The sequence below is a fragment of the Rhinatrema bivittatum genome, chromosome 12 (genome assembly GCF_901001135.1).
Source record: "Rhinatrema bivittatum chromosome 12, aRhiBiv1.1, whole genome shotgun sequence".
Lineage (NCBI taxonomy): Eukaryota > Metazoa > Chordata > Amphibia > Gymnophiona > Rhinatrematidae > Rhinatrema > Rhinatrema bivittatum.
This window is the reverse complement of record NC_042626.1, coordinates 14756380-14776384: the sequence shown is the minus strand read 5'-3', so window position 1 is coordinate 14776384 and position 20005 is coordinate 14756380. Positions and strand designations below refer to the sequence as shown.

The 20005-nt window shown below is 44.3% G+C and overlaps 1 protein-coding gene across 3 annotated transcripts; it reads right to left on the bottom strand.

The window, feature by feature from the left end:
* Nucleotides 1–400: 400 nt before the first annotated feature.
* On the bottom strand, nt 401–13498 carry ELF3 (E74 like ETS transcription factor 3). 3 transcript variants are annotated; one of them, XM_029573072.1, is made up of 9 exons: nt 13370–13498; nt 12198–12352; nt 8759–9007; nt 7664–7780; nt 6993–7109; nt 6169–6258; nt 4747–4863; nt 3626–3821; nt 401–2593 (listed from the first exon to the last, which is right to left on the bottom strand). In XM_029573072.1, exons 2-9 carry the CDS (start codon nt 12346–12348, stop codon nt 2482–2484), a joined length of 1149 nt encoding a protein of 382 aa, XP_029428932.1. In that variant the 5' UTR covers nt 12349–12352; nt 13370–13498; the 3' UTR covers nt 401–2481. The 3 variants fall into 3 exon arrangements, with proteins under 3 accessions (XP_029428932.1, XP_029428934.1, XP_029428935.1); XM_029573074.1 differs by having other exon boundaries at nt 4747–4860; XM_029573075.1 differs by having other exon boundaries at nt 8759–9004.
* Nucleotides 13499–20005: the final 6507 nt, after the last annotated feature.

Here is a 20005-nt window from a genome sequence, read left to right as displayed (position 1 = left end):
GAAGGTGACAGAAAGGCAGCAGAATCTGTATCTGGTAGTGAGTTAAAAAAAAAAAACAAGTCTCTCTTAAGACCTTTCATGTTAGTTTTGAAGTGTTTGAGCAATTTAGCTTCACATCAACGTCTCCCCTTCCTATGTAGCTCGGAATTTGCCTTTTAATATCATTGAAAATGACTATAGATGAAGTTCATGGTGTCGACCTTCTTCTGGATTACTATTTAATAGGGGTGTGCATTCGATTTTAAACAGAATGAAAAACACGATGAAATACTCAGATTTTTGTTTAGTATAAAAGAGATGGGAAACAAAAATCCTAAAATTTCATGGCAGAAGTCCCTTTGAATATTATTCTTTTGCAGTGTAGAAAGCAAGAAACATAAAAAAATAAGCAGAATACAAATAATTGGGGATTTTTTGCAATTTAATTGTAAAATATATCAATTTCAATAAACGAGGGAAAGCTATGTAAGAACCCTCTTACTAGCTTGACACATCAACATATATTTACAAGGCATATAATATACAAAATGTCTTCATAACGTAAATAGTTAAAAAAAGAGAATTATACCAGTCCAGCTGAAAACAAAATTCACTTTGTAAAGGGATAAGTGCTTTAATGTCATTGCATTTCAAGAACAGCTGTGTTATTTATGAAAACATTATTTACATGTTACTTATATTACAGAAATTGGGTGCGGACAGATGATTCCCATGCAGTAACGGTCAGAAAAATCACTGCTGCAACCAAACACCATTTGCAAGCAAACTGGGAATAAAAGCCAATAATGGTCTGATTTACTAAGGATGTTTTTCCGCTGGACATCAACCAGGAGAAACTCCTCATTGAATATCAGCGAGTCAATCTGTTTTGCCAGGGATGAAATTCGTTGATTTGTTTTTGCTCTCATAGACCACGCTGATTAGAATTCTCCTAAGTGGTCGAAAAGTGCCATTAATCCATTATGGCCCAGTCTCCTATTTAGAGGATAGCTTCTTAAAATATTTGGGACATAATGGGTTAAAGGCTATGATGGCACATCATTGAGTTTTCTTTATTCGCAGCCCAGTGTATTTTTGCCTTAATAAAAATAAAAAATCAGGACTAGGCCTACCTGAATGCAGTACGATAAGAGTCATTTAAAAAAAATTCAATTACAAGTTGAATTAAATTACAATCGTCTCTCTATATTTACATAAAGCACAACTTAATACGACGGGATTTTATAGCTCTCATTCTGCCAGTCTCTGATGTCTCTTTCTCTGTTGCTCTTATTTTGGTAGTAAAGCTGGAGCTTAAGTAGAGGCCACACTATTGCTAGAGGAAGGGAGAATGGGCAGACTGGATGAGTCTTCATATTCTAGATTTTATGGTCTAAAGGCCAAGTGTTTTAACATAGCTGTCTTTCTCTCTCTCTCTCAACTCTAGAGAGTGATTTTTACATGTAAATAAAAAAATGCATCTGTGATTAAATCTTTGAAATAAAAATGAATATAGCTTGCCTTAGAATCTGCTGTTTTTGTTCTGGAGTTGATCTTTCATCCCTACCATGGCTTACAAAATATCACCAAGGGAGTCGAAAACCACAATTGCCCTGGGGTCTTCTAGGACATACTGAAAATGTGTCCTTTTGGACTGGCTAAGGAAGCAATTCAAAAGTCTCCCATGTATGGTTTGTGGTGGCTTTTGGGGGGGGGGGGGGGGGGAGGGAGGAGGGAGGAGGCTGTCTACTCAACTTTTGCCTGAGAGCGGGAAGAGCAATGAGTCTGCTGCTTTCCCTTAGGGCTCAGTCAGATAACTGTAGCCCGGTCGATATCACTGGCACTCTGATGATGTAAGTGCTACCTTGTTGATGTCCCTTCAGAGCTACCAATGACATCAGTCGCCATGTGAATTAGTCACCCCATGGTGAGGGAACGGGTCTCCAGCAAGTCTAATGTGGGTCTTTTAGACCTGGTGTCTGTTTTCAAGGATATCACATAGGTTTCCGGTGCTTTCTTGTTGCCCAGGCTCCTCTAGTCTCAGATAGTAGCAGTCAGGGTCATTTCACTAAACCAAATGAAATTCCAAGAAATGAGTTGCTTTATGAAAGTTCTCCATACACGCCGAGCTCTCGATCCCATCTTAAGTCACATAAAATGCAATCAAACATCCAAATATAAAAAAAAATCAATAAAAATAACAATAATAATATTAATAATAGTGGTTTACAACAACCTACTTGAGCCAAAATATCAGCTTAAGTTATCTACGCCTCAATAAGTGGCGCACACATACTGTAGCCCTTATGAAAGGGCTGGAGTCTGATAAACTCTACACAGGAGGCAAGCTAAGCATCTCCTATTAAACTGGGTTTTTTTCTTCTTCTTTGAAAGCGTCTGTTTCTGAGAAGTTAGCTTCAGTGAGCGATGCCTTGGATTTTCTTCCTGAGTAATCTGGATTTCACCAGCATAGTCTTTTATTTTTTTAAGTTTTGCAAGTCCTCAGCTTCTGTTCAAAACCTTTTCCTCCTTCCAGCCGCTGGAGTTTTTCCCAAACTTGTACACCAACCTTCTCCCGTCGACCCTTTCCAGAATCTCCCGCTTGTAATAGTACCTGTCCAATTAAAGAAGAAAGGACGTCAAACCCATGGCTACTGGCCACCTAGCTTTTGAGACCCAGTTAATGTGACTTCAAGAGCATGCTTGGCAGCTTTTCCTGGGCATTTTCTCCTTAAGAAAACGCCACAGAAAAGTCAAAAAGATGTTCATTTGGTGCACAGTGCAACTGGAATAAGATGCTCGGGACACCTTCTCCCCAAGGCCAGGGTTGCCACTTGACCAGGTCAACCTTGAGAGGCTGATCCAGTTCTTTTGGCCTCTTTGCTTCTATGGACGATGTACTAAATTCTTTAAGGAGAAGCAGAATTAGACGTTTATAGATACAATGGATCAAAACCAGAACTGGATCAGTTTCTCGGGGTTCAGCTGGGTCCAATGGCAACCACACCCAAAGCTGATGCAATTAGACACTCAACAACTATATCCGGTGATATCCCAACAATGAGCTACCTGCTCTTTGTATTCCGCTTTCATTTCCGAAAGTGAGCATTATTAAAAACAACTGTTTAGCTTGAGTTCGTGCCATAAAATGTTGGTGTCCTCATACCAGAGTGGGAGCATGCGATAAGATGAGGAGTGGCCTAGTGGTTACAACAATGGGCTGAAAACTAGGGAAACCAGGATTCATAACCCACTTTTCCTGCCAACAATTCTTGTCACTTTGGGCCTTATATATTAAACGTTTTTTTTCCTATTCTGCATCTATAGGAAAAATTCTTAACATATATGGCCTTTTATGTCCTGCTGCCTCAGGTACCCACTTAGATCATAAGGTCTGTGGGGAAGAGACTTATCATAACTGGTTATCTGTCACCACGGTACAGCACTATAAAACTGGTATTATTATTTTGTGCCCTGAAGCAGCAGTGATTTTGTAGAAAACATTGAGTCTTCCCAGTATGACTCTGTTCCAAAAGGTGTGGCGAGTGAGGTGGAAGAGCTGAGTGTCCCACAGAAACACGGGACCTGCACACGGCTTGTCCCCTCCAGGGAGCAGAGCCGGCAGCTCAGTGTCTGGCTCACTCACCTCATTGCTCGGCTGAGCTTCTCGTACGTCATGCTGCTGTTCTTCTTCCTCTGTCCCCACAGCTGAGCCACAGCCTCGGACCTGAGGAACTTAAAGACGCCCTCGCTCCGGTCTTCCCACTTCATGAGCCCCTCGTTCAGCTCCGGGTGTATGAGGATGTCCCGGATGAACTCCCAGAGATGGGCGCCCCTTGCGGCTGAAAACGAAAAGAGCAGAGTTTTTGAGCCGCACTCTGAAAATTCCCACTAGACGTCAGCTCTACACTGATACAAAAGAGGGGACATCTTTATGGAATCTTGAAAAGCAAAGCTGATATAAGTGAAGCAAGCTCGTCTCTCAGGATTCTATAAAACAGGAAGACAGAATCAACCGAGCACAGATTTCAGCAAGGATGGATATCTCTGGACGGCTGACGCACATGGGGAAAGCCAAGGTTTCATTCAAATGAACTTTTCCACTGCTCCTGAGACCCATCGGGAACGAAACATCTGCCCAGGACTGGCTGCAGCTTTTATCACATGGGCCTCAATAATTTGATGGTGCATCCTTAAGGATTTTCTTTCCAGCCTGTTTCCCAAAGGGAGAAGGCCTATAAGATCATTTTGTGTATGAGTGAATGTGCGCACACGCACATGTGTGTTCATGTATCCCACCATCAACTCTTGGTTAATGTCCTATCCACACCAAAATTTCAGTACAGGTTAGGGAGCCAAAGAGGATCCTGAGCGGGCAGTTGTTATTTGCATCCCGGAATATAGGCTCCATTGGGTCTGCTTGGAACATCTTGTTAATATTGTCACAGTCTCTTCTTGTCTTGTGATGTCACATGACACAGAAAGATGGCTGAACTGGCTTTGTTCTTGTTACTCTTTCCATTCATGTGCCTCTAGTAGACATTCAGTCTGCACATCCAGGCATCTGAATGGAACAGTAAAGAAGAAGTGAAGCCTGGGGGACGACATTGTCACTCCCAAGTTTCAGGCGCCTGCCATTCTGGCCAGCTATTTTTATTTTTTTCAGCATTGTTGAGTGCCCCATGAAAGCTCCACACTACTCTAGCCAGTGCTCCCCACTTAGGCAAGAAGCTATAAAATATAACCTGGCCCCGACCATTGACTTACAATGCTTGCTTTTCTTGGACTCCTGGCATTCTCTGCTGTCCTTGTTGAACTTCCTGGGTCTTCCCCTTCTGCGTTTCCCATGCTTCAAACCAGGTGTTTCATCTAGTGATGCATCTGCTTAGAGAGATACGGAGAAGACCAATTACCTCTGCCCTTCTGCTACACAGTGCAAACCGTTCAATCAAAGGGCATGTTCCCAGAATGTAATGCATTTCATTTCTTTGTTTATTTTAATTTTTTCAAGTATGTACGTAGGCTACGTTTTCCTTATATAGCACACAGACTGGGTGTGTTGAAGGAAAGTTGGACTTCCCTTCAAGGTGATCACTTATTTTACTTTTGATTGTGAGCTGAGTATATTTTAGGTTTATGTCTTTCAATATGACTATATTATCATCTGTTTTATGTGTTGACCATTAGGCTAAGAAGATTTCTTTAGAGAGTGATTTGTTTGCTGATGTTAGGTGTTATACGTATGGATTTGATTATGTTTTTAGACTTCATTGTAACTTGCTTAGAGAATCTTTTGTTATCAAGTGAATAACGCATTGAATGTAATAATACTATCAAGGCAGCCCTCATCCATGCCTTTTACGCTGGTGGGCAAATGGAGACTGTCACAAAACAGGAATTCTCTGTAAACAGAGACGATTGTATTAAAGAACAGCTCAGAGGCCAAAAGACATTAAAGTGCCAACTGCCCACAGTGCATGTAAAGGACCCCATTTCACTAGCCAGCTTACCATTTGTCAACTAGAACCCATGGTGTAGTTCTAGAAGACAGATTGATCCTGGAGAAGACTGGTGACAGTGCTTACTGACCACCACAAAAAGATGTTGCAGTGCATGAGTTTTAGAGATCATATGGATCCCTTTTTCAGGGGTCAACAAGGGGCCTACGTGGCTTACTTACCGCCACATTTATTTTCATGTTGAGTAAGATGCATCACAACATACAGAAATTACTTAATGAGCTTCTGAGAGCAACTGGCTCACAAGTGACTATAAAGCCAAAATTAAAGCAAAGTCAAAGGAAGTTATTTTTTCCTATCCTTTTGAGCTTTGGACAAGCTCCTGGCTACAGCAAAGCAGAGCAGGGCTGAAAATGTCAAGATTAGAGGCACAGGTGGGGATCAAGATGGGAATTGTCATCTGAACTGTATTAACTTTTGCCAAATCTGTTTCCTAAGGTATAGTTTCCTTCTTAGAAAATATGAAAAAACTATATTTTGAAAATTACAGTTTTGCTTGCTGGCATGAAGCCATGCATGCTTTTAGCTATGATCTGTCTGTTTTCCCTCAAGCTAGATGGTCAAATGGCCATCTTGGTCTTAGCAATCATGGCTCCTGGGGCCTCCTAGTGTTAACTAAGCTCCTCCATTCCTCGTGTGTCTTTTCTTTGGAATGGATTCCATTACCTACCATTGGTAAGATGAAACTTGGTGTCTGCAAGATCCAGTTCCCCGTCACTTCCACTAGACATCAGAGAGTTGGGGCTATGGGCTATTGTCCCTGAAAAAGCAGGCAGACAAATTCAGCATTAGCTTTCTGTGTTTTTAATTGGGAAGGTAAAAAACATATAACAAACACTATGATCAACTGACTGAAGATACGTCAAAGGTCCACGAGTTATTGATGACCTGCGTTCTTAGAATATCTGATAGAATCTTGGACTCATTCACCACATTCCATCATTCATGTCTGCCATGAAGGACACCTTTAGAATTACGTTTAGGACATGCCAAGCAGAACATGACTATACTTCCTAGAACAGGGAACCAAAAGCCCTAGTCCCACTCAGGATCCAAATAATACAGTATTTTCACTGGGTGGCAAGTAGGCATTACTTCATGTAAGTATTGGTAAAATGACCTGTATTATAGCCCATAGTCAATCTAGAGTCCAGGCTTCGTTTTCATTAACTCACATTGCCAATCATTCTAGAACCCATAGTCCTGTTTCCTACAAATGCATTACAATGCAAGTTAAAAATGCCATACCTGGACCCCCCCAGGAATTAAAACAAATAAATAGATGTAATCCTAAAAGTTAGGTTAAGGCCAATGCCTTGTTTTCAGATGGATCATGGAGACCCAGGGATCTGCAAGATGTCATTGAGAGAGTCCATGGCAGAGAAGAATCGTGAATTAATATTGCAGGACTTTGCCAGGACCATAGTCCAGTGTTCAGACCACTAGACTAGGATGGAAACCCTAGGGAGGCCAGGAAGAAACCATGATACTTACTCAAACAGGAGGCCTCAGAGCTGGCTGGAGACATAGTAGAGTCATATCTGTCTGACAGGCATGAAGACAATGTGAACGCTGTATCCTCTGTGGATTTCTTCCCGTAAATGTCCAACTCTACAAATGGCATGAAAAGAATAGAAAAGTTCAATATATCTTGTGTTTGATTAAGTTCTTTGGCACCAGGGCAACTGGCAACTCGGGCCAGGTACTTATGGTCTGAGCTAACCAGTTTGGTGTGATTTAACTCCTATATTAGGGAAGTCCTGCTTTCTCCATATCTGCAATTAGGCTTTTTGCTGTAAGAAGAGAGGAGACCATCTTTCTGTCCTATTATTTTCATTCTGGAGGCCTCTCAGCTTCCAATATGCTTTGACTTTTGTTAAAACTGATTCCATATCATTTCCTGTTTCCTCTTTGGCCCTGTACAACCTAGCTCTTAAGCAGTTGCTGCTGTAGATTCTCATATTGCTGAGCCAGTCTCAGACATCAAGTTATTATGCCCTTGTGAAAGATGTCTGTTACTGAATAAGGGGCATGTTCTGTGCTGTCTCGAAGAGATAGTTACCGAAACAAGACAGAATCGACAAATCATGGTGCAGAACTGAAATGACTTTGTGTGCTTGCAGTGTCTTGCACAGAGCAATGAATGCTTGCATTGCTTTATTTACCTGAGCTGCTGCTGCCATAGATGCTGTAAGTCAGATTCTCTTGCTGCTGGTGACACGGACCCTCGTTAGTGATGATGTCATAATCATAGATCCAGGACAGCTCTTCAGGGATGGAGACTGGAAGGGAGCAAGAGATAGTGAGGGATCAATTAGCAGCCAATACTATCAAAATATGTCATGAAAAAAATGGGTTACAAGGTATTGCTGAGTGAAAGAGGTGTTTATGCTTCCATATTAATTCCATAACTTCATTTACTCAGGAGATTCTTAGAGTTTGATATCAGCTGAATACGCCTTTTTTATTCTATTTTGTCCATTCTTGTAGGTGTTTTGAAATGCAAAGTGGTGGGGAGAAAGGGGGCGAAGAGTTTCCGTTTTTGGAGAAGACCAAGTTGACACTATCATGATGACTCGGCCTTCAACAGAAGTGGCCTTCGGTGTAGACTGCCATAGTGTTCTTGCCATTCAGCTCCATTCCAGCTAGTGTCTCAATAGCTTAAGGGCCTGATTTTCCAAAGGACATATGCCCTTAAAACCAGGTTTCACCCACATTAAGTGCACTTTACCCGCCTAAGTGGGCTTTTGAAAACTGCAACGAAAAATGCCGTTGAATTGTCCACAGGATTTACCCACAATAAGTGCAATTTTGAAAATTGCTATGACAGTATGTTACATTTACATGCGTAACTCCTTTGAAACTTAACCTTTTAGAGTGTAGATGGCCACTAAAAGCCCTGATAAGCATGTGCAGAGAGTATAATTGCCATGTTATGAAATATATTCTGAGTGGACTGCGGTTGAATCTATAGTATCTATGAATGCATATTTAAAGTAATTGATATTGTGGCCCATCTTGGCATTTCCATGTCTAGTCAGTTTTCGTCTGGTAGTCCTGATGCCCCATTGTGCACGTAGTCATCTGGCCATGATGTCAGAGTGTAGATGGAAGCAAGCAGTGACCTTGTTCTATAGCATAATTGTTATATACCTTCAATTTATCTACTCAGTTACTAGCCCTTCACACCTACAAAGGCTAACACTAATTTAAAATGACTTATGCCACCTTTGGTTCAATGCCACCAGTGATGTACTTACAGGCACTGAGCTCGTTGTAGCCACTGAGTTCACGGAGCTGAGCAAACATTTTTTCACCAAGGGGTCCAAACATGGTTATTAGATCCTCACGACTGCAACGACACAACATATTCCCGTCCATGTTACAGCAGGAGAAGTCAATATCGTTGGCATCATATTTATTCTTCTCGATGTAATAGCTGATCCATTCCAGAACCTGCTGCTTGGACCATAAGTTAGGCAACTCGCGGGACCAGTCATTCTTATCTGCTGAAAGAATGGGAGATGGTTCATATCAATGCTTTATTGAAGTGTTACACAAAATTATAAAATACGGTAGAAATAAATGTGTCAGAATCAAGGGAGAAAAGTAAGGATATATAATCAGAAAGAACCCCCCCACCTCTCACCAAATCTGGTGTCATAAAAGGCACCATCGGCAGGACTATGCCTTCTTGACCTTATACAGAATTATCGGCTATGGAACAACTTTCTTGAAAGAACACTTTTTAAACTTTTTTTATGCAATTAAAACTTATCTTAGAAATCCATCTGTGAGTCCAACAAGACGCCCCGACACTTTGTCACCGTAGCATACGAGTTATTAACAAGCACGATGAGAAGCAATATAGAATGGTTTCTTCCATTGCAGTTATCGAAACACGGCCAGTGTCGGGGCATCTTGCTGGACTCACAGATGGCTTTCCAAGATAAGTTTTAATTGCATAAAAAAACATTTTAAAAAAAGTGTTCTTTCAAGAAAGTTGTACCATAGCTAAGAAGGCATTGTCCTGCCAGTGGTGCCTATTATGACTGGCTAACAGTACACCTGATTTGGTGAGAGGGGGGTTCTTTTTGATTATTTACACAAAATTATAAACCAAATGGAAGCAGCCTACTATGCTAGGACGGAATCCTCTGCTATTATTGGCTGACACCCAACATTTGATTCAGAGGGCCATAGGCTGGCTGGAAAAAGATCTACTGACATGAACACAACATTCATCACAACAGTTTAAAAATGAAAACAATTTTTGCACCTTTATTTTAATTTAGAAGCTCAAGAGGAATGTTTTATAATAGTAGCAATGACCTCCAGTGTTTGACATTTCATGTTACAAATGCACCAGGGGATTAAAGGGCCTTCACTCGGTGGTAAAACTTGGTGTTAAAATAAATATGGGGCTAGTAAGAACCAAAGGGGAAGATGACAATGCCTGGAATGGAGGGCCCAAGTTGCCTCTAGTGTAACCCTACGCACAGGAGTTGGGCAGGGGGTTGGTCTCCTTGACTACTGTAGCATGGGGACAAAGGGGGAGGGGGTTATCTCCAAAGATGCATTGCAATTGATGGGTGCCACCTCCGCCTTCCTCTGGTTGAAACCCCCCCCCCCTTCCTATTAAAGGTATACAATATCCTTCAGATATAAAGTGCTCCTAGATACCGCACTACTTTGCCTAATAGGAAATCTGGCTCTGCTGGAATGGCCTACCAGCGAAGCACTGAAATGGAATTTAAACATGCTTGGAACAAATATAGAGGGCAGTGGTAGGAACAGGGTTGAGAGGTTGAGTAGAAGATATGGAGGAAGCTGGTGTTGATTAAAGTATGGAAATGTATATACTCCTCTACCCAATGTGGTAGAGAACTAGTGCAGAAGACCACTGGGCACACTGGGTGGACCAACTACAACTAGTTCTATTATGCTTTGCTTTGACTTGCATAGACCTTCAACTTCTAGCATGCAGTAGGCATGGTTCAGTGGCAAGCTGGCTGTTGAGATGTCTGCTCTCTTATGCAAAGCCATGGTCATGAATAAGAAAATGAACGCACATTTTGAATAATCCCTCTGAGAACAATATTTGAAAAGGGCCAGAGAGGCCTTGTTTAGCAGTTACACATAAAGCTTTTGCTGTCAATTGTAATCATTTGACCTTCAACCTTAGGCAACACAGAACACCCCAGGTACACAGCAAGCAAGCACTTGTCAATGGTGTCTCATTACTTGTTCACTTATGAGGGCTGGAAGTTAGACCATGTACGTAGAAGAGACCTCATTAACAGCAATATGATATATAGCCCTGTTCTGGGCTTGCTATAAATTAAGGACATCAATATATGACCCTGTGGCTGTCCTTGAGCTAGAGGTTGTGCTGGAGAACGTGTTAGAAACACGCAAAAATCAGACTTTGCTTTCTGGCCGTCTGATTCCTGGATGAGTTTCATGTGATAAGGGATTTTGTTGCACCTCTTATCGGCACCTGCGTCTCCAAAGATCAAGGAAAGATTGATTTGCTTGCAACAGTGACTATCACCTGTTACTTTATGGGTTATGGTGCCTCTTTCTCTCACCTGAGCTGACCTGCTTACCAGAGTACTGCGGGGCAAGATTATCAAATGACTCCAGGTCATCAAGGTAGGGGGGGGGAGTCATTTGTGGTTTTACCCCAGTTCATCTAGGAACGTGTGACCCTTGAGTTCTTCCTACATTTCCACACAATAGGGTTAAAACCAGGACCGGCTCGACTGGTTCAGATGACACAGAAGCAGCTGTTAATTTTACTGCCAGGTAAGAGGCTTTCCCAAGTAAGTAGAGTAATCTCTTCTAAAACACATCAAAATGCCTCCAAGGAATACCACAAGTTCAGTGTTGGGGTCGGGGCCAGTCACCCTCCTCATTTTCATATTTCTTTTACACATGCAAGAACAGAGCGATGACGCACATTGCAAGGGCCCCCTCACCACACGACATCACAGCTGTGCTTCTGCAATAGGCTGCTTGCACGGAGGCGGACGTCGCAGACATCCCCACGTTGTCTAAGCCTGCTCTGAATCCTTTTAAACCGCTGGTCTCCCCGTTAGCACATCACCCTCGCTGAAGGCTGTTCTCTATGGCTTAAGATACCGTCTCCCCGGGTCCTGATAACCGCTTTGGCTTGCAGCCAGGTTCTGCCCACCAGTAAGACGCTGCAAGACTGAATTTCTCTGTGGGTGGGTGATGACGACACGAAAGCAGTGGGAACGCAAAGATCCGGACTCCTGGAAAGGGGCCGAAGTTAACCTTATTACAGCTACATACAAGTCATCCCTTCCAAAGAAGTAACCCTTACAATAAGCACTGGCAAATAATAACTAAAGCAGCAAGGTCTTTTTTTATTTTAAAAGCCAGGTAAAAATGTCTGTTAGGGTGCGTAGATTATGTAGTTTATTCCTATCTCCACTGTCCTGAACATACGATGCAAATTGTTGAAAGATATCTCCAGGTGTCCTCTGTGCAGCCATCTCTAAGATGCAGGGCCATGTACACCAGGTCACTGCCTGACCCTTCAGCCTCGGGACTCCAACCTATGGGCTATGGAGGGGATTCCGGGATATAAGCAACAGTGGCAGATACTTTCTTGCACCCACCTCACCCCCCACCCCACCCCCCCGGATCAGCGCCGTCCGCTGCTCTGCTTACCTGCTGTCTCGGCTGCCAGCTCAGAGGCCAGGAAGGACAGGAGGCTGTCGCCGTCGCCGGGGGGCTGGATGGCGGCCAGGGCTGGCTCGGGCTGGTACACGGCGTTCCTGTAGTTGGTGAAAATGTTGCTGATCTCGCAGGCCCCCGCCATCGAGCTGCGAACGAGAAGGGATTTTTGCAGGTCAGAACGGGCAGCTCTGGCAAGGGTCAGCCCCAGCCTTGCCTAGGGCACCACCATGGGCACTGGCAAACACCTCCCCAAAGTCCGGGGGGGGGGGGGGAAAGCATGGCTCCAACTCGCCTTTGGGGTGGCAGGGGCTGGTCGTAGCCTTCCCAGCAGGATTCTAGGCGCGCACATGCCCAGGTGGAAGGGTGAGCTTTGTTTCTGCAGCCTCCTTCTCTGGGTAGACAGGATCATGCAGGTGGTTGCAGTTTGGTTTTGCCCAGGGAGGTTAAGTGCCTCCCAGGGTGGCACAGCACGTGCTGGGCCGCTCTCCATGGTTCTGGGCTGCAATCCCACCAACCGGTAAGGACTCGGTAAAAGGGGTGAGAGGTGGGGCAGCCTCCTGGCACCAAACGGGATTCGGAAACCTGAGCCGAACGCCCTTTCTTCCCAGGTAGGGCACTGTTTCCCGGGGGGCTCAGCCGGACACCCTTCCTGGATTATTTTAATGTTGTTTAAAGCAATAACAAGAACAATCTGTTCCTAAAAAATCCCCAGTGTCAGGGTGGGACGGTAGTAAGAGGTGGGCAAGTGACTTCTAAGAAATGAACACAATCCGGGAGATGTCCCAGAGGAGTAAAAACAGGAACCGAATTCAGGAGAGTCTGGGACCAGGTGTAAGGGGGCAAGTTAGGGCTGTAGGGAACCAAATCATAGTTCCCAAGGTTTGAAATGAAAGCAGACATCATCTAACTTTCCAGAGAACCTCAATACGTGGAAGCAAATGTGGCCCCGCGCCCCACTCTATGGCGGAGTCCCCCGGCTGAAGAGCAGGAGGCGCGGGACCCTTTATGTCCCCAGTCCCACGGGCTGGGAAAGCATTCAGCCATCGCCTGCCTCGCTTTTGTGCCAGGGCAGGCAGGGATCGGCACTGCCGGGACCCAGGAGCGACCTCTCCTCCAGTCTCTTAGATCCGCGAACCGGACGAGGAAGCCGGAGGCGCCCCTACCTGTTCAGGATCCGCCAGAAGCCAAGTGCCCCCCCCCCCCGAGATAATCCACAGCGTCCAGGTGTAGATGTGACTGCGTCTGGCGCCGCCGCCGCCGCCGCCACCTTTATAAGGCTTCGGGAACCTGAGCTGGGCAGGTAGGGGAGGGAGGGAGGGAGGGGAATTCCTCGCTGGGAGCTGCCGGCGCCGAGCGCCGCAGGATTTGCATAAATTGGGCTATTAATGAGGCCTCGGCTGCCCGCCCCTGGCGGGAAGCCGGGAGCTGCCGGTTTAATTATTGCCAGGCTCCTGCGCCCGGCCTGCTTCGCTTTTTGCTTCTTTTTTTTTTTTCACGGCCTCTCTGGCTTTCTCCCTGCCTTATTCATTCTCTGGCTTTAACTGCCCATCCGGATCCCTCTCTGGCTTATCTTTCTATCTAGTTTACGCCTTCCTTTTCCAGGGCTTCCACTCTACTTTTGGTCCCTCTCCCTTGCAGGGACAAAAACATCCCAGAAAGATACATTGGGTGGGGAGCAAGGGTAGAGCAGGCAGGGTCTGTAGATTGGTGTAGGGAAGATCTGCCTCCAGCCCCAGCCTTTCTTTCCCTCGCTTTACAGTCGTGTTGGTTTATTCGTTAAACAGGCTGGGTGCTGTAAACTTCCTTTCAACAATTAGCTAGAACAGAAAAAACAAACCCCAGATCCCCAGACCCTCTTTTCTCTGTATTTACTGCACCAAATACCATCACAGACACAGTCTTTCCTCCTCCTTTCAGCACACACACTCTGCCACTGTCTCCTCCCCCCCTCTCCATACACCCACTGGCACTGTCTCTCACCTTCATGCCTTACGTGCATCATCAGTGCGATGCCTGCATGGGGTTCTGATGAAGATCCGGCCTTCAGCAGTCCGTGCTGCCTACCTGGAACTCTGATCACAGTCTTTGGCTGTCTGTGCTGTATTCATGCTTTACACGTATCAGTGCGACGTGTACATAGGGCTCTGATGTAGATCCGCTCTCCAGCTGTCCATGCTGCATTGGTGCTTTGCGTGCATCATCAGTGTGATGCCTGCATGGGGTTCTGATGAAGATCCGGCCTTCAGCAGTCCGTGCTGCCTACCTGGAACTCTGATCACAGTCTTTGGCTGTCTGTGCTGTATTCATGCTTTACACGTATCAGTGCGACGTGTACATGGGGCTCTGATGGAGATCCGCTGTCCATGCTGCATTGGTGCTTTGCGTGCATCATCAGTGCGATGCCTGCACGGGGTTCTGATGAAGATTGGCATGTGGTACTTTCATTTACTTCTAATACTGGAATGAGTAAGTACAAGGCACTGTCTCAAACTTTAAACAGTTTTCTTCTCAGGAATAAAAATATTTCTTCCACCTGGCAACCTACAGGCCGATACAGTACAGTGTGCTCCAGCGGAGCGCACTGTTAACCCGCGATTGGACGCACATTTTTAACGCGCTAGCTTTACCCCTTATTCAGTAAGGGGTAATAGCGTGTCAAAAACGCACGTCTAACCCCCCCCCCCCCACCTAATAGCGCCCGCAACATGCAAATGCATGTTGATGGCCCTATTAGTTATTCCCGCGCGATGCAGAAAGTAAAATGTGCAGCCAAGCCGCAGATTTTACTTTCAGAAATTAACGCCTACCCAAGGGTAGGCGTTAATTTCTGCCGGCGCCGGGGAAGTGCACAGAAAAGCAGTAAAAACTGCTTTTCTGTGCACCCTCCGACTTAATATCATGGCGATATTAAGTCGGAGGTCCTGAAAGTTAAAAAAAAGTAAAAAAAAAAAAAAAAGTGAAATCGGCCCTCGATTTCCGAACCCGTGGCTGTCAGCGGGTTTGAGAACCGACGCCGGCAAAATTGAGCGTCAGCTGTCAAACCCACTGACAGCCGCCGCTCCTGTCCAAAAAGAGGCGCTAGGGACGCGCTAGTGTCCCTAGCGGGCTCTCATTTGAATACAGAATCGCGCGCACAGGAGAACAAGCGTTCGCCCGCTCTCCCACGACCTTTACAGTATCGGCCCGCTAATTATCTATTTTTCCCTAAATGAAATTGCCGTTTGACTTTTGTCTGCAGTGTTTGGGTGGGAGATCTGGGTGAAGGCTGAAGGTGAACTAGTGAAAGGGTTGGCAAACTGGTAATTAAAACTATGTGCACTGGTAATTCTTTTCACAAGCAGAGGACACGTTTGTTATAAAATACCTGCCTTTGTGTATAAACTGCAGTAATAATTATTTCATGCATAAAAGATAGAAACATAGAAATGACGGCAGAAAAGGACCAAACGGTCCATCCGGTTTGCCCAGGAAGCTGGTGGTAGCATCAAAAGTATCCGGTTTATTGGTTAAGGATAGTAACAGCCGCATCAGCAAGTTACTCCCATGCCTTCTTGTTTTCTCAGACCTTAACATTTAGTGTCCTCGGTTGCTTTCTGAGTCCAGTTCCCCTCCCCCCTTTTTTCCCCTCCTACCGTTAAAGCAAAGAGCAATATTGGAGCAGAGAGCAATATTGAAGTTGCAGCAACAGCATGAAGGCTTATTGGTTAAGGGTAGCAACTCCACACAGCAAGTTACCCCCATGCACTTCCCTCTTCATCTCCATCCTTTAGTCCCACAGTGTTTATCCCATGTCCCTCTGAAATCTTTCACTGTTCTCTTCTTCACCACCTCCTCCGGAAGGGCGTTCCAGGCATCCCCCACCCTCTCTGTGAAGAAACATTTTCCAACGTTGGTTCGAGTCGTCCTCCCTGGAGTTTCATTTTGAGATCCCTTAGATCTACCGATTTCTTTCCAACAGAAAAGGTTTCATGTTTGTGCATCATTAAAACCTTTCAGGTCCCTGCAGGTCTGTATCCTATCCCCCCTGCACCTCCTCTCCTCCAGGGCGTACATATTTAGGTCTTTCAACCTCTCCTCTGTGTGTCTACTTTTATAAAACAGGTAGAAAGTTTGCTGTTCCCTACATTAAAATGATATGCACATACGGAAACATTTGCATGATACGTTTGGGGCAGGGATACTTGGTATTTTATGAATTCTGTGGCTCCCAAGACCCAGTCTGTAAACTACAAGCAGAAGTTATACAAGGCAGCACATACATACTTATGCATACTATTGAAAATGTGAGGGTGGATGAGAGTGTTATAGTTTTGTGTGTTTTCCCTGGGAAAGGGTTCAGAGTTTATGTATTTGTGATGAGAAAGGATTCAGGGTTTGTGGTGGGAAGAGACTTGGTTTGTGTATTTGGAGTTGGAAGGGGCTTTGGTTTTTGTGTATTTGGGGTGGGTAGGAGCTCAGGGTTTGTGTGTGTATGGAGGAGGTAAGAGTCTCAGTTTGTGTATGTGGACTGGGAAAGGGCTTATGGTTTGTTTGGAGTGGGAAAGGGTGCAGGCTTTGTGTATGAGTGGTGAGAAGGGCTCATCGTTTGTATGTTTGTAGTGGGAAGGGGCTCATCGTTTGTATGTTTGTAGTGGGAAGGGGCTTCAGGATAAGGCCGCTGTAAGAATATTAGATGCCCTGGGCAAACTCCCGGTCTTGTGCACCCCCTCTCCCCCAGACAGGATTTCAGGTGTTCAGGTTTGTGCACTCTCATTGCTGCTTGATAGCTGCGCTAATATCACTCCCTCGTCCTAGGTATCACCCCCGAGGCAGAAGAGGAGCGAGTTTCACATAAAAGAGGAGACGTCATGCATGTAAGTCAGTTGTGTGTGTATTAAACTGTAAAGGTAGAGGTACGTTTGGCAGGGAACATGAAAGTGTTGGACCCCCTACCCTCATAAAAAAAAAAAAAGGCATATTTATTTAACCATTTAAAAAATTAAAATAATTTCACTAAACACAGTATCTTTGAATCAGGAAGTCGATCACAGAGGGGCAAGATGATGCAGGTATTTTTGACGCCGCCTCCTCTGCTGGATGGCAGCCACCTTCCCACTGCCAAAATAAATGGATACCAATAACCCCCGTGGCTCAGCGCAGGAGCCCCCACCCGCATCTGCTTATTTATTTATTTTATTTATTTAAATGCTTTTATATACCGAAGTTTAGCTAGCTGCCTTCACTCCGGTTTACAGACGCAACAGCTTAATACATTTGGAAGAAACTGATATCAAGCAAGTTAATTATCAACCAGAATTGATTCATCTTATATAATTTATATCAACTTTTTAAGTAACGTTGGTGGGTTGGGGTACTAATTCCGAATTGTGTTATAACGGAAGGAAGAAATATTTTATAACGGAAAGAAGCAAATGTCAATGCTAGATGAACATATGAATACTAATTTTAAAGACCAGTGAGTAGATATATAGTAACGCTTAGATTCCTACTAACGGTGGGGACGGAGTAGGAAGAGCTTTTAAAGAACTTTAAAAATCCAGAATGAAAAAGGTGGGTGGGGGGTGGGGGATGGGGTGGAGGGTGAGGGTCTCGATGCTTTTGTGAAGCCACTGACTAAATTACCTGCAGGTTCAGTGCCTGTAGGCAGCACTGCCTACAGGCACTGATAAAGCTCAGGCCTCCTACTTTCGCCTTAACATCGGGCTGTGAAAAACGTGGACTCCTGTAGCCCTCTGGTGGTCAAAGTGGTCAAATTCACACTCGTAGCAGAGAGAGTAGGATCTTGTGGGCAGCTGTGTGTTGTAAGCAGGAGGTGAGTGACTGAACTGAGAATGCTTATGAAAGCATGAGAGCCTGCAGAAATAATTTTCATGGGACATTAGGGCAAATCAAAGGAAAGAGGGATGTGCCAAAAACAAAATCATAGAAATAGTTACAAAAAGAAAATGGGTCATTAAAATCTGGTGGGCATGTGAGTGTGGGGGGAGGGGGGGACGGACCATGAGCTAAAGGTTGAAGCTGTGGTGGTCTGTGCTGGTCACCTGTTCTAAGCTTGTGCCAGTTCAACATTTTGGCTAAATTAATAGTACACTATAGCAAAGTTGCTTACCTGGCACAGGTGTTCTCCAAGGACAGCAGACCAAACAGACGCACAAGATGGATGATGTCATCAGATGGTGCCAAATCAGATGATTTGTCTCTCCAGGCTCAGGAGGTTCTACTCTTTCTTTCTGTGCATTTGCGGGGATTCCTGTTCCAGCATCCAGAGTATGCATCTCCTCAACCCCAGGGCCACATTTAAGATTTTGTTACCCAGAGGCAGAGGGCCACATTGGCGCCCTTTTAAAGCTGTGCCAGCACACTGCCCTAGAGCTAGTGTAAGCAAGCTCTTTTTTTCACCTGTATATCTGATGCCTTCACAATTTGGTGCCCTAGGCAGTTGCTGTGTTGCCTATTCCTAAATCCAGGCCTGCTCGGTCCAAGCTAGGTAAACTTCTGTTAAGTTAAGCAGCTCCAATATCCTAGTGAGGGACAGGAATTTATTCCAGGTACTTCCCGATGCCCCCCAAAATGGGCAATTTATGTATAATACGAAATCTCAGAGATCTCAACATTTTCTTAAAGAGAAATATTCAAAACAAACTAGATAGCCATCATAATGCAACTCCTGCAATACAGGGATTGTTTGATATCTTTAGACTTAAAGAGACAATTACGCATATATTCCAATCAACAAAATTCAACACATATCTGATATTCACCTTACAGGGAAGCCACTATCAATACAGATTTCTGCCATTCGGACTAGCATTAGCCCCCAGGGTATTAATCAAATGCTTTGCAGTAGTGGCAGCTTCAGTAAGAAAGCAGAATAACATGGTGCTTCCATACTTAGATGACAGGCTAGTATTGATCAACTTTTACACTCATTTGATAGAAGATTTAACCCTCTTTATAAACACAATGCACTACTTGGGCTTCCTAGTAAACCATGAAAAATCTACTCTCATCCCAAGACAAAAATTAGAATTCTTAGGGGTACAGTTGGACATAACTCAGCAAAAGCATTTCTTCCTGTACAAAGAGCAAACAAATTAGGACAGCTTGCCAAGAAAGTTAAAAGCAAGAATGTGGATAATAACGAAACCCTGCATGACACTCAATAGTGCTCGTAAAGCACATTTGAAAATGAGACACCTGCAATGGTGTTTAAAGAGCAAATGGTCTCGATTGACCCAACCTCTGAATTGTGTGGCTGTTTGTTCTGCTGTCCACGAACAATACCTGTGACAGGTAAGAAACTTTGCTTTCTCCATGGACAAGCATAGTTAAAGAACACTTGTAGTTCACTTACTCTTCTAGCAAATGTAACATCTATGAGGAATAAGGTCTTCCATGAGAGAAACCTTAGATAACTTGTGTCCATTGCGCTTCGAATGACAATTTTGTAAGTTGTGATAAGACTATGTTCAGATCCCATTGTGGTATGGATTGTTTAATTGTAGGATGTAAATTATAGTCCTTTCATAAATCTCGTTAGTAGAGGATACTAAGAGACAGGCTTTCCATCGACTAGATCATGGTAAACAGAGACTTCACTTAGATGTATCCTTATGGAACTGAATTTTAGATTAGAGTCCACAAGGGAAAGTAGGGATTTCAATACTTATTTATTTGTATTTTATTTTGATTTTTTATATTCCGCTTTTCGCACTTTTTCAGCGCTTCAAAGTGGATTACATTCAGGTACTGTAGGTATTTCCCTATCCCCAGAGGGCTTACAATCGAAATTTGTACCT